The sequence below is a fragment of the Xenopus tropicalis genome, chromosome 4 (genome assembly GCF_000004195.4).
Source record: "Xenopus tropicalis strain Nigerian chromosome 4, UCB_Xtro_10.0, whole genome shotgun sequence".
Classification (NCBI taxonomy): Eukaryota; Metazoa; Chordata; class Amphibia; order Anura; family Pipidae; genus Xenopus; species Xenopus tropicalis.
In genome coordinates, this window is record NC_030680.2 from 111,892,418 (window position 1) to 111,906,950 (window position 14,533).

General features: G+C 39.4%; 1 protein-coding gene across 5 annotated transcripts in view; it reads right to left on the reverse strand.

Moving 5' to 3' along the window:
* The window catches only part of camsap2 (calmodulin regulated spectrin associated protein family member 2), a 70,614-nt gene that overhangs the window by 15,255 nt on the left and 40,826 nt on the right, over nt 1-14,533 (reverse strand). For all 5 annotated transcript variants that reach the window (XM_012962489.3, XM_018093633.2, XM_002932151.5 and 2 more), the window contains 7 exons: nt 12,607-12,746; nt 9,944-10,034; nt 9,559-9,640; nt 8,395-8,429; nt 7,226-7,295; nt 2,958-5,136; nt 1,179-1,315 (listed from right to left, as the gene is read on the reverse strand). In XM_012962489.3, the coding sequence (XP_012817943.1) occupies nt 1,179-1,315; nt 2,958-5,136; nt 7,226-7,295; nt 8,395-8,429; nt 9,559-9,640; nt 9,944-10,034; nt 12,607-12,746 (2,734 nt within the window). The remainder of the gene's footprint in view (nt 1-1,178; nt 1,316-2,957; nt 5,137-7,225; nt 7,296-8,394; nt 8,430-9,558; nt 9,641-9,943; nt 10,035-12,606; nt 12,747-14,533) is intronic.

Consider the following 14,533-nt stretch of genomic DNA (forward strand, 5'->3'; position numbering starts at 1 on the left):
GTAGAAATAGTCAAATATGAACGTATTTCCAGCTTGCAACTGTTCTCATGGCATTTAGAACTGCCAAGTGTCAAGCTTCTATCACCTCTTGCACCTTTATGGTCAAAACAAATAACTGCGTCCCAGAAATGATGTTACAGCAGATTTAGTATGGAAAACAATCTGCTCTGAATTTTTTGGGAAATCACCTGATGTTCCTGAAGTGGAGGTCCCTGAAACAACAGAGCAGATTCACTATGCTCAGCACAGCTTTACAGCCCATTTGATGTACGCTGCCTCTATAGCTGTGACAGTAACATTTCCCATTAAAGGGGACCTGTCACCCTAAGAAATAATTCCAAATGGGTTTCTATTGTGTTTGTCAAGTAAAATAAACTTCACTTACACTATAAAAATGGTTTTAATCTTATTTTCTTTAGCCTTGGAATTCACAATTGCAGCTATTGAAGACAGTCGCCATTTTGTGGACACTGTTATTAAGGCAAGCTTTGTATCTTGCCAAAATCTTTTTTCTGTGCCAGTATGGGGGGACCTGATACCCATATCCATGCACTGGTTACACAATTAGATGGTGAGGAGGGAGGGGGACTGTGAGGAGAGCAGCAACATCTAAGAAGTTCTGAATTGAAAGTGAGAGTAACTCTCTGCCCCACCTATATGCCTTAGGCATAGAGGTGGGGCAGGCAATATATGATTGACAACTGGGATTTTTAAATGCTTTTATAATGGGTATGGATGTGTTAATAAAAAAATGAGTTTGGGTTTCATGTTTAATATGAAAAGGACTTTTATTTCACAGCTTTTTATGTCTGGGTGACAGGTCCACTTTAAGGGAGAACCATAGTGCCCCATGCACAGGCCAACCCCTTCCCACCTGGACTAGTCTCTCATTGGGTCTTCATTAATTAGACCCACAATTTGTTAGTGTAATCAGAGAATGTGGACTAAACAAAAGAGCTAAAAAGTGGAGAATCAAGAATGTTTTTGTCTTTATTTATTTTCTTTCAGGGACAGGAATACCATATATTAAAGCAGTAATCCAGCAGACATGTATTCACATGTAGTGTTCCTATAACTACTGCATATTTTCCAGTACAATTTATGGAATAAGAATAAATACAGGATACAGTTTAAGCAGCAGTTGTGATTCAAAGAAAACTATTTTAAATGTACTGTACCTAGCCTCCTCTTTCTTGTGTTCTAGCTCTACTTCTTGCTCCTGCTTCCGTTGCTGAACCTCTCTCTCCCTGCGCAGTCTCTTCTCCAGCAAAGCTGCTCGTTTTGCAGCCATGTCATTTTCCTCCTGGCGGTCATCCTATACAAATGTGAGAGTCATCTAAGAACAGGACAGCGGGCAACAGTACAGTCTAATTTGCACCATGTAAATAAGCTTTGCTAAATTTAAATAAACCCCTTTCAGTGAACCAGGGTGCCGGCTTTTTTTAATTAAGATATTTCCCTAAACCACAGCATGATTATAGTGGGGTGCAAGAGAATCGTGGGTATCACAGCAAAAGTGAGGGCCTGCACTAGAGCTGCTATATTGACTTGCCCCTCACTAGTGTCTAAATCAGCCATTTTTATTGTTATGTCCCAGAATAAGCATTACAGCTGCTCTGCTTGAAGATATCTAATTACAGTATAGTCAAAAAGTCAAGTTAGAGAAGGGTCAGGTAAAATGCCCCTCGATTTAATGTTAAGGCCAGATCTCATACATCAATGTTTAAAACACAGCTGGTCAAATTAGTGACTCACAAATAATATAAAGAACTGGTAAATAATTATATACAGCTTTTTCATAAAACAAAGTAAACAATGTAAATAAAGATCTTGATTGAGATTTTTTTTTCATGTGTACCACCATTACCAACTAGGGGGAGAGATGGCACATGGGGAGATTTGTAACCTGCAGTTAAATCTAGGGTACCGCGGGTGACAAATCAGAAATTATGCTTTCCCACTGGCAATAAATGAATCACTGGTGGGAAAACACATTGTCCTTAGTTTTCCCAAGGTGCCCAAAGTTTCCTCCTTTCGCAGCTGCAACTCAATTTATTGGGTTTATTGGGTGGGAAAGCATTCTGGGGTAGCCCAAATTTAATTGCTGGTGAGAAATCTCCCCATTTGCCATCACCCTTATGGTGAAGACCCAATGAGCTACTAGTAGCAGCTACTAAACTCCAGAAAATACCTTTCCATATACAATACTAAAAACTGCCTCTGCTAAAACACACATTGAGACAGTTATCAGTAAATGATCAGCAGTGTCTATTTTAGTAGCCATGAAAAGTAGCTACTACTAGAAGCTTCCTGTGTATTTACCCTTAGGGCTCTGGCACACGGGGAAATTAGTCGCCCGCGACAAAACTCCATGTTCGCGGGCGACTAATCTCCCCGAGATGTCATGACCCGCCATCCCACCGGTGAACATGTAAGTCGCCGGCGGGATGGCACACGCAGCGCCGCGATTTCAGGAAATCGCGCCGCCGTGCCATCCCGCCGACAACGACTAAACTCCCAGTGTACCACTGCTCTTAGGAAAATGCAAAGAAAAATGCCAGATTGTGGCAAGGCATTTTCTGAAAATGACAGAAAATACCCAGCCATAGACAATACTGAAAATTGCCTCTGCTAAAACACACAGAGACAATTATCAGTAAATTATCAGCATTGTCAATTTTAGTAGCTGCTACTAGTAACTCTGTGTGTCTTCACCCGTAGAGAGAAAGAGTAAACATGATAAAAGAGTGCGTTTGGGGCTCAAGGTAACATATCACAAATAGATTTCTAGTTGAAATAAAGGCCAAATGCATTAGACAAGCCAATAATAAATCTTCATTGGTTTAACTATTTCTAATATCTTTATCAAATTCCTCTTGATTTATTCCTATTTATTTTTTGGATAAAGAGAGGTGAACACATGCACCAGACCATCCATAAAATGTTTATGAACAAACCTTGAAGAAGAAACCACAGCAGACTTTCTGGTCCTCACTGTTCTGCTCCTTATCAGGTTCCAATTCATTTTCCTCAGGTTTCTCATCTGAGGGCTGCAGCTTAGAAAGTGGGACTTCAATAAGACTACCAGTTTTGGAGGCAGACAGGCTTCGATGGCTGAACTGTTCATCATTGGGTGTGACACACACAGTTTCTATAATGGGTTGAGACAGCACCTCAGACACAGTGGATTCAATGGGTCTGATTTTCACTTCTGCAGGTTTATCTGAAATCACATCTGACTTTTCTTTCACAGAAACTTCATCTGATCTGTATTTAACTTGTGAGGATACTTCATCTGCAACACCTGACTCCTTAGCCTCTTGAGAATCTGTTGTTGGTTTCCTATCATCTCCAAAATATACAAATGACCTTGTCTGAGTCTGGCTGGGGGAGAACCGCCTGAGGCGTGGAAGACTATCCACAGACTGAGGAGGAGTCAATGTTCGATTTAAAGGTGCTATTTTGAGATCATTGGGACGAGGGATTCTCTGGGTTTTAGCTGGAAATGACACTGTCTTTTTTGCTGATGTTTGTGGTGACCTATGAGCTGAACGAGGAGATTCAATAGTAAAACAAGGAGCTGGAGACCAAGTCACAGAGGGCTTTGTTGTTTGTTTAGTTGTGTTTTGTGGTGGCAACTGCTTTTGTGGAGAGGGCTGGGGTGGTGAGATGACCCATGCCTGTTTTTCCCTCATTTGCATCAACATACCCTGCTGCAGGGCCAAACGCTGCATTTCTTGCTGGAGAAAATTCAAAGAAGAATTCAGCTTTTCAATAGACTTTGTATATTCCAATATATCTCCTTCACTCATGTTTTCTTCACTGGGACTTGTTAAATTCCAAGGCTTTTCAGGATCTCCTGGTGTTGTGGGAGACATTAGCCATTTTGCTTGGTTTGGGTCTACCTTTAATTTTACATTTGCATTGTCTACAAAATGGTCACTGATCCGCAAAGAGTCACCTTCACATTCAGCAGGTGCTTTATCACTTTCACCACCTGCAGGTTCTTCTCGAAGGGGTGATATTATATCTCCCTTCTTCTTTACCACTGTAAGGAATGCAGTTCTGCCCATCTTTTGCCTCTGACGAGTAAAGGCTGCCTCTACTTTCTTCTTCTGTGTCTCAATGGCTCTTCTTTTTTCCTCCAGTTTCATCCTCAACTGCACCATTTCTGAAGCTAACAGCTGTGTAGTGTCCTTTCCTTGCAGAACTGTATTGTCATCTGGCGTTTGGCCAAATGCTACTATCTGAGGAATATTTAGCTCAGATCCCTCTGGTGTAGTCTTCTGGGAGCTGCTTCCACTACTCCTACCATCACCATGGTTTAACTTTCTGAACTTCTGCTCTGCAAAGCTGGTCATTTTTATACCAGAGCTAGAAGATGCTGTACTTCCTGCTTGGGATTTTCCACTCACTGAACTTGGGCAAGGGCTAACAGGCTCTCTAACACTGCCAATCTGGGAGCCATATTCTTGGTGAATTTTTAAAGGGTCCTCTATGTCAGAATCTAAGCTAACCGTATAGTCTTTCAAGGAAGAGTCTTCATCCATAGTTAATGGGATATCTTCTGATGGAACATGAATTCCAGTATCTACTTCAGTATTATCAGTGACTGGGCTTTGTGTACCTTTTGTCTCCTCAAAGAGGTCAAAATTACCTTCTGTAAGCCCAGGCTGTGACAACTGCAGACCTAAATTGATATCATGGTTGTGAAGGTAAAAACCATTGTTTGTTTGATTTCCAGAGACAGATGTCTTTTCTGGGTTATGAATAATATTTAGAGCTTCTTCTATAGTAGGAGCTTCTACCTGACTGTCAAGTTCATCAACTTCGATTTGGTTTTCAACAGGGCCATTGTGTCGCTTATATTGTTCTCCATCATCTGAGTCCCAATGGTCACTTGTAGTAGATGTGACATTATGGTTTGGCAACATCTGTCTCCATTCTTCATCAATGCCCTGCCCATTTATAGGCTGGAAAGATAGGTTCTTGCGAATGTGCTTGGGCACACGAGCCATGTTGAGGGAAAAGCCTTCATTACTTATGGATCTGCTTATTGGTCTGCTCGGAGCTGTAACTTGCATCCCATCTTCTTTATCAAACGAAATGTCAAAGGAAACACCATGGACAGATGATCTACAAGAAAATAATTCACAAGTATTTTCAGACACATAAGCAAGGTTATAATTTTTTTCCAGTATTTAGTTCTAGATTGTGGTTTGTGCTAAATTTTGACAATTTCGTTAAATTCTCTCTTTTCATTAGGAGAGGTTGAAAAAAAAAAAAAAAAAAAGCTCTCTGAAGATTTGAAAAAAAATGTAAAGGTATTTCTCTGCATTTAGGGTAAGAACCCACAAAGTGTGATTCTCGCTCGCGATAGATCTCAGCTATAGCGGGCGAGTAACCGCTCTGAAAAGACTTTCCACCGGAAACAAAAAAAAGTCACTGGTTAAAGCCCTTTGCATCACTTTGGTAATCTAAAGTCGCGTGAAGTGATGCAAAGGGCTTTCCACTGCCGACTTCTATTGTTGCCAGTGGAAAGCCTTTCCAGAGTGGTTATTCGCCTGCAATAGCAGAGATCTATCGCTGGTGAGTAACTCGCTCCATGGGTTCTTACCCTTACAGTGTACAGTGTTACAACCATGTTAAGTGTGAAGGATATGTCATCCATAGACATGCTGAAGACACCATCCCCCCCCATATGTAGTAGAGGGCACTAAGTTTGCCCAGAAGCAGTAAGCTATAGCAACCAATAAGCTTTTAAATAGGTGACCAGTAAATTCTACCTGCTGATTGGTTGTTATGGGTTACTGCTCCAGTAGTACATAACCCTCATACAGCTTATCAGATCAATGCATTGAATAATATTGTTTAATAAAGGACATCTATTCTCCTAAGACAGCAATCAGCAGCACACAAAGATGTAAAGGTCAATTCTTGACTTTCTACTGGTCAGTTGTTTGTGGCTTATTCAAAAATCCTTGGACTATTGCCACAGATTTGTCTCCCTACTTCTATTGTCATACAAGTGATGTTTTGACAGCAATCCAGGGAAACAAGGCAAGAACAGTTTAATAAATCACTCCACAACACACTATGGGATAAAAGATAATGTCCTGTATAACAGTAAAACAAATCCCTTATATTGTAAAGTAGATGATGCTTTAAAAGGTATATTGTTAGTTAGGTTAAAGGAAAGGGAAAGTCACATTTGCTGGGGGTGCTGCTAAGTGCTCCTCTTAGTGGAAAACTGCACCGGTTCAGGGTTCATCTAGTGCAGCGGTTCTCAACCTTTGGCTCGGCCTTTGGGGGTCGCCTAAGAACATCAGAAAACACATATTTACGATAGTCTTCGGAATACAACATGAGGAACTGTATTAAAGGGTTGCGACATTAGGAAGGATGAGAACCAGTGATCTAGTGAGTACCATGGAGTGTTTCTTTCTGCTTCTTCTTTCTTTGCATGGGTGAGCATGCACAGAAGACTGAAAAGTGAATTTAATTTTTTTTTTAAAAAAGCTAGCTTTTTTAATGTACTGCACATGCGTCGGCCCTGGGGAAAGTAAAGGAAGAAGATCACTTTGTGGTGCTTGCTGGAATACCCCCCAGCCGGTGCACTTTTCTGCTAATAGAAGCATCAGGGTATCAGGTAAGTGAATACAGCCACTGTGGGGTGCCTAACTTTTGGCATGCCCCAGCGATTATGACTTTCCCCTTTCTTAAAAAAAAATCTTGGGTTGTTTTACAATTTAACTTCTGTGATCTAGGTTATTCCTAAAATCTGTGCGCTCCCAAAAAATGGCTAGATCCATCCATTCAATCCAGTTACCAAACAAATATGATATCTGTCAGAATGGCAGCAGGCATGCTGAACAAATAAAGCTCAAGGACCAACATCACAAATGTTGGTCAAATTACCAGATCCCTGGAGGAAGCCATTACTAAAGCATTAACTCTATAGTAGAGCTGATGTATTCATTTTTTTTGGCTGGAAATATACACCTGAATCTACACAAACTCTCTCTCTCTAACTCTACTCAAGCTACTTCAACCAGTTGTCCATATTATCTGCCTCATAAGCACAAACTCCTCCATTCAGCGAATGAAAGAAGTAATATAATAAAAATTAATGTACAGCACAAATGCACTAATCACAAATAAATGTGCTATTCCTAAACCCACTGTGCAAGAACAGTGGAGAAAAGAAAACATTATTATTCCTCACCTTTTCTCTTTAGGCCATGTTCCAACTTGACCATCTACATATGACATAGATGATGACCTTCGAATAACAGCTACATTTGAAAAAAGCAACAAGGTTAAACTTATTTTGCTTGAATTAATGTTTTTTTCAAGATTAAATAAACAATGACAGTTCAAACATATATATTAATATATATTCATTTTCAATTTGTGTCTAATGACAACATAAAAGATGATGATATAATTATATTCCTAGGATTTTAAAGAGTTGCTACTGACTTACAGGCTTAGTTTTCCCTTAGAAGACATTGAATTTTCCAGATTTAGTAAACAGGTATGGGATCCCTTATCCGGAAACCTGTTATCCAGAAAGCTTGTCTCCCATAGACTCCATTTTAATCAAATAATTTAGAATTTTAAAATTGATTTCCTTTTTCTCTGTTATAATAAAACAGTACCTTGTAACTGATCCCAATTAAGATATAAATAATCCTTATTGGATGCAAAACAATACTATTGGATTTGATTAATGTTTAATTGATTTTTTTAGTAGACTTAAGGTATAGAGATCCAAATTACGGAAAGACCCCTTTTCGGGCATACCCTTGGTCCCGAGCATTCTGGATAACGGGTCCTATACCTGTATTTGCAAGAGTAACCCTCTAAGTTTGCTTATAGCCTACACAGAGAGAGAGAACTACTGGGCACAGTACAAAAGATCAATTAATGATGACCATTCACAAATGTCAAATGTATAGCAGCAACACTGGAGATTTTGATCAGATTTTGTGGGTCAGACTGTATCTGACCCATTGAATCTTGTCATGCAACAGCATGAGATTTTTTCTGGGATCCTACAAAATCTGATGCCCCCGGGTATTATGGATATTGAATCAGATAAAGTAAAATTGTGTGGTTGTTCCTGCATCTACATCCAACAGTCAGTGTATTTTAATGAGAGAAAAAAAAAGGTCTTTCAAACACCATTAGATTCCCTTCTGACAATCGTGTTGTCGGACATTATATTTTGACTCGTGCAACTACATCTTACTTGTAGGGTTCAATATGTTGATCTGACACCAAGATGTGAAATCTCCCAACATATAACTAATAATAATTACAGCAAACATAGAAAGCGCTCTTGCTTTTTTTTAATCAGGTTAAAATTCTGTATGAGCTTTTGTTTCTTACCTGGTCCCACTGATTCAGATATTGGTTGTTGATTTCTATAAGACAAGAGCACACGTAATCTTAACTAAACACCAGGGCAACAGAATATTCAGCTTGCTCAGACACAGTATTTTATATGGAGAAATGAAGCAGAATAAGTCAGAATTCCCACTTGTTATGTAAAGCTTTCTCGATTTTAATTTGTGTGACTTTGCCTAAAAGGATTTAGTACGCTGCTAACTTCATTAATAACAAAATAAAATTTCTGTGTAATGCAACAAAGTATTTATAAATCCTAGGACAGAAAGTAAAAACGCTTTATAATCCTTCACAAATGACATAAGCAGCCTATGGTACTCTGGCTGGTAGAAATTTAACCAAGCAATACCCTATCCTAAGAAGGATGTATTCACAACAGCTACAAGATGGAGGCTGTTATAGATAATACTTAATATAGACAGAACAACCTGCTAGCGACTATATTTCTCTGACCCTGGCTGCTTCCAAAAAGCCAGTCCTGACATCAGGTTTGGTGTGTTCCTCTCAGTAAAAAGGACAAACAAATATCTGTACTGGTAAAAAGTTTACTGGTGGCAAATCAAGCTTATCCAAAAATCTGTACAGCTTAATTTGTTACATGGGTAGATGTCCCATTAGTGAGCTTCCAAGTGTGCTATGGGTTACTGCCCAGTGTTTATACAAATGAGCCCCTATAATTAATGAGCCCTTGAACATGAAATATTGTGAAAAAGTGGTCTATCATTAATCCACTGAGAAGCAACAATCCAGTTGGTAATTCAGCATCACAGAAGGACAACCATTTCTTCTAAACCCTAAAATGGGCATAATAATTATAATAATTTATATAGTTATCTAACACTATCAGTAGCATCCACTCCAAATTCACTGAATTTTTTGTAAATAACATCATGGCCATTTATTTACACCCACAGCAGTACCTTCACTAAACTATATGACATACTCCAACACTGGGACAATTTGTCGGGACAATCTGTCCAGAAAAACACAGAGCAACCAATAAGGGGTTTACTTTTTTCCCCCCAGACGCTGCAGGTAGAGAAATAAAAGCAAGCATTTTATTGCCTGCTAAAGGTAGCTGCCCAGGAGCAATTTTGCACAGTGTTTGTAAAAGACCCTGGCTACATTAGAGGATTATGCTTGTACCTGGGATTACTTGAGGCTCCTATGGTGTTTCTTCTGTTCAGATGTGGAGCAGAGGAGGGAGTCCTAACTTTGTGCGCTGCAACTGCATATAAATTTTGTAACCATTATTACTCTACAAATCCTACTAGAAAAATGTATAACAGTATAATTAGGAAAGAGGAGAGGTATTTGTAACATACAAAGCACTGAAGATTGTAGTATAGTGAGTGGCTGATTTTAAAATGAATATATATAATAAAGTATACTAATATAATCATATTATGCAAATAAAAGGGCTACAGTGCAATGTACATGTGTAAATATGTCTGTGGAAATACTCCTATTCCCCCACAATTTAATTTAGATTTAAATATTAGTACATTTAGCTATAACACAATCATCTTACCATTTGGATTGAGAACTCGCGGTTGAACAAATGAGGGCTTCACTACTTCAAACCACCAGAACAATTCAGCCATAAACACCAAGTAATTGGTCTGGGGGGGTAAAAGAGAATGTAAACCACAAGCTGCAGCAGTATATGCAGAAGTGCATAATCAAAACATACATACAGAAGACAGTTTTCTATAGGCACATGATTATTGGCATAAAATAATTGTTTTTGCTTCAGGAATGTCTTTAACACTATCATTTGCTACTATTAGCCCTTCTGCTGCTGCAGTTCCTATTTTGTGGGCTTTTCCTACTCTTTTTCTACATTGTTTATTTAGTTTCTGACTCCCTTTCCTCTGTTGGTGATGAAAGTTAATTACCATTCATCTATATGCTGTTTTTGTGTGTCCTGCATGCTTGTGTCTAACATATTTATGGCTGGATCATATGATTCATTCATCCACCACTTCACCCATCACATGCCAGACAGTAGAATCTACAGCACTGGTACTCAAGATACAAGGGGTCAATTATGACTCCAGGGGCAGAAATGCATGAGTAGGGCACAAGAGTGCTACTCACTAATACAGAGCTGACAAGATGCAGGTGTCTGCACTCTGAAATGGAGCACAGAGGCAAGTTACACAATGCACCATGCAGTACACGAAGTGCAAAGAAATGGCTGAACTTTGTGCTGTGTACAGTGCATTGTAAAAGAGACCTACAGTGTGTCAGTGTTGTAGTTTCTATGTTCTTCCAGAATGCTTACTTAAGCGCTTTGGCACACAGGTCTCCGTCACGGTTAGTTACCCATCCAATATGGCACTTTAAATTCAGTGCTATCAGAAGCGGTGACACATAGACATGGCAATCTGACTGCAGCTGCTAATTGTTTTAGGCAGTAGCATTGCACTCGGTTACAAAAGAGTTCGGTTGTCATAAAACAGGACCAGAATGCTATATATAATAAAACTTTTATTCTAACCTTATTGCATACAATAACATCTTTTTAAAATCACAACTGCTTTTCAGACTGCATGTACAAGCCCACAGAAAATCAACTGTAATTATCTTTGTTGGAGGGCCCCGGGCCACCGCTGAAAATGCATGGGATCCAAACAGCTCACAGCAAGTTTACAACAAAATGAAACATCACTAAAATGCAGGTAGTAAAAATGCTTGCCCTGACTACATCACCCAGCAGATCCAGTATTTGAAATACTTTAAGAAGTCAAACTACTGGTCAACCCTTCCTCTGCCTCTCCATTCAGCTCCTGATGTCCTTTACTATACTTTTTCATCCATCATCAAATGTTCCCATATTTTCAGTTTCTTCCTTTATTTTTTCCTAGGTTGTCAGCTCATGAGTTGTATACAGGTATGGGATCTGTTATTCGGGAAACCCGTCATCCAGAAAGTTCTGAATTACGGGAAGGGTGTCTTGAGGATTTCTTGTCTCCTTTTTTGTAAACATGTTCTTGGGTATCTGATTTGCTCTCTCAGAAAAATCTTTGATTCCTGTTTTTTTCCTCTCTTCCCTCTCCTGCTCCCCCCTCCCACGAGAATGCTAAGAACTCCTCCCTCCTCCATTAGGAATGTGTGATCTGAGCTATCAAGGGCTAGAGTTGCAAGCAGGAATCTACTTAAAATGGCAGCTGCTGTCTTAAACAAAGGGAGCTTCTAGGGCTCTTTACTAAGTAATGCTTACTGCAGAATAAATAGTGTTCTAGGTGGCACTAATGTGGCAAATCTATTGACAGTAAAATGCCAAAATGACTTTCCTTCTCTTTTGATAATAAAACAGTACCTTGTACTTGATCTCAACTAAGATATAAATTATCCTTATTGGAGGCAATTTTTTAGTAGTATTAAAATGATAATGACAGCCAATTAAAAATTTTTTTTACACTTGCTGTTGTGTTTTAATTTGTATCAGCTTTAAATTTCTTATTAACTAAATCTGTGAAGTTTTTTTTACTTCATAATTATGGTAGCACGAATTACAAACCCACGGAGCAGCCATGTTTGTTTCCTCCTTCCGGGTTTTAATTGAAATGCCTCCCAAGTGAATAAATATGCCCAATCACAAACCTGCAACGCCCCTTCTGCTTTCTGCTGGTGTGTGACAAGCTCAGCTCCGTTGTCTATGTGTAATGGGGAGGGAGAGCCCTTAGAAGCAGACAGGCACTGGAGAGCTTAAGCTGGCCTGCTATTTAATTCTTTGTGGGAAGAGCAGAGGGGGGGGGGGGAAGCCCTTTGAAGTAGGCAGGCAATGGTAAGATCAAGCCTGCCTGCTTTCTTGTTCACAACGCCATGCAATGCTATGCGAGGGAGGGGGAGCTCTTTGAAGCAAACGGCAAGCTGAATCCTCCCAGTTTATGATGTAGTCCTTTTGACAGATTGAGAAGCTATAGTCGGGTTCAGGATCTTCAGTAAGATTTATGTAGAGAAACAGCACTTTTAGGAAAAACAGTCAACATGACCTATAGGTAGGTTTGGAAGTAGGTTTATATTTTTAAAAGAAATTTTTTGGTGTCAGTATCACTTTAAGGTACAAAGGTAAAAAAAAAGCTGCAAGCTTTAGATAATATAGCTGTTACAAACACTGAACCATGTAAATATTTTTTTTTCTGACATTGAGCTTTTAAGAGTTAACAGTCTTTATCTCATACTGACCTTAACTGAGGATGATGCATACAGCATGTCTTCTAGGGTAAAATGGCAGCATCCATTCAGATACTCCTGGCAGAATTCCTGTATCATCTGCAGGTTATACAGACTGTCTGCTAAGGACATGGACTCCTTAAAGCAAATATCTAAAAAGGAAGGATTCACATAAAAACTTGGAAAAAAATCTACCTAACATATATATATTCCTATATTCCCCCCACCTTTTACTCCCTCTGTTACACACATATGTGAGTATAAGCTTAACTTTTGCCCTGGCAATGACACATTGACTCTATCACCCTAATTTGTGAGGTCTTTTCCCACAAAGTCCTGTAGGCTCCTGGAAAAAAGCAGCCACAATACATTTCTAAAGGTCCCAATCCTTTTTGGCGTACCCACCCAACAATGCTGCCTCCAACACGATTAGGGACACAATTCCAACTAAGCAGGCTAAAAATTTATGTTAACAACAGACTGGGAGGGAGAGTACCGCTAGGAGCTACTAAGATGGTTACATATTTGTTAATAAGAGCTCCAAACATTGAATTTGTTTGGTTATGTGCAAAATTCTACCCACAGTGGGGCAAGAGGTAAAAGGAGATGGGAGGGTAAAGGGAAGTTCAGTTTGTGTTATGTTTTCAGAGTTTTTTATGTTATGTTCAGGTATCTTATTACCAATATAGTCATTTTCGATGTAGTTACATGGGAATATCCAATATGGGTGTTGGTACCTCCACGATACTTTTTTTTTTTTTATTAAGTTGTAACATGCATAGCCTCAATAATCCCATTAAACACAGGCTAGTAATGGATTATTTGAAACAGAAGGGAATTTGCATCATACTGCTGCAGGAAACACACCTGGTGGGCAGCAAAATACTGGCTTTTAAAAAGCCATGGGTAGGCTGGCATTATACTAATACTAGTCTCTGGGAAAATTCTAGCAAAAAAATTGGCTAGGAGATTGGGGAAGGTAATCACACAATTGATTACTGAAGACCAAACAGTGTTCATACCAGGCAAAACAACCACACACAATATCAGAAAGCTAATGCTCAACTTAACAATAAAACATGCAAACAGTGGCCAAAGAGCTGTAGCTGCAATATATGTAGCAAAAGCCTTCGACACTATGGAATGGGCTTACTTGTGGAAGGTGGTAAAGGCATTTGGTATAGGTCACCCAGCTACTTTATAACACCCCGGTAGGCTCCCTAAACTAAAAGCCTCTCAGACAGACTGCTTTGCTCTTACTAGAAGCACATGAAAGGGGTCCCCACTGCTGCCCCTGCTCTATGCCCATGCTATAGAACCTCAGGCTGGTTCTGTAAGACAAACCCCAAAGATTATAAGCTTCCAGTTGACTTTCCGAAAGGAAAAAATGTAGATGTATGCTGATGACACACTGATGTACCTAGGGGACATGCACAAATCCTTGACCACTCCGCTAGATTTAACTACAGAGTTTGGTAAAATCTTTGGCTTAAATACTAACCCAGCTAAATCCACTCTTTCCCTAACACTACAACCAGCATACAATTTTGGTTACATATTTGGGAGTTAAGGTGGTCCTCCTACTGCAATCCTACTATGAATTAAATGTTGCTCCCCTCTTGCAGGGGACCCAAAGTAAATTTCACGTATGGAAAAAAAAAATCTATATATCTTTTTGAATAGAATTTTACCACATAAACATACTGCTGATATTTCAGGATTCAGTTTAAAGGACAATGAAAGGTTAATATAAATTAAAAGTAAGTCTAAAGGCATTCGTTTTAAGTACTTACTGCATATCTAAATTCCCAGATCCCTGCTTGCTTCTCTGAGATATGGTGCTGGCAGCCTACAGCAGTGTGAAGACTACAGTGACATCACTGAAATCTCTCTCCCCTTCCTGTAGGTGCCAGCGGCAGCCTTCCTATTCTCTGAGCAT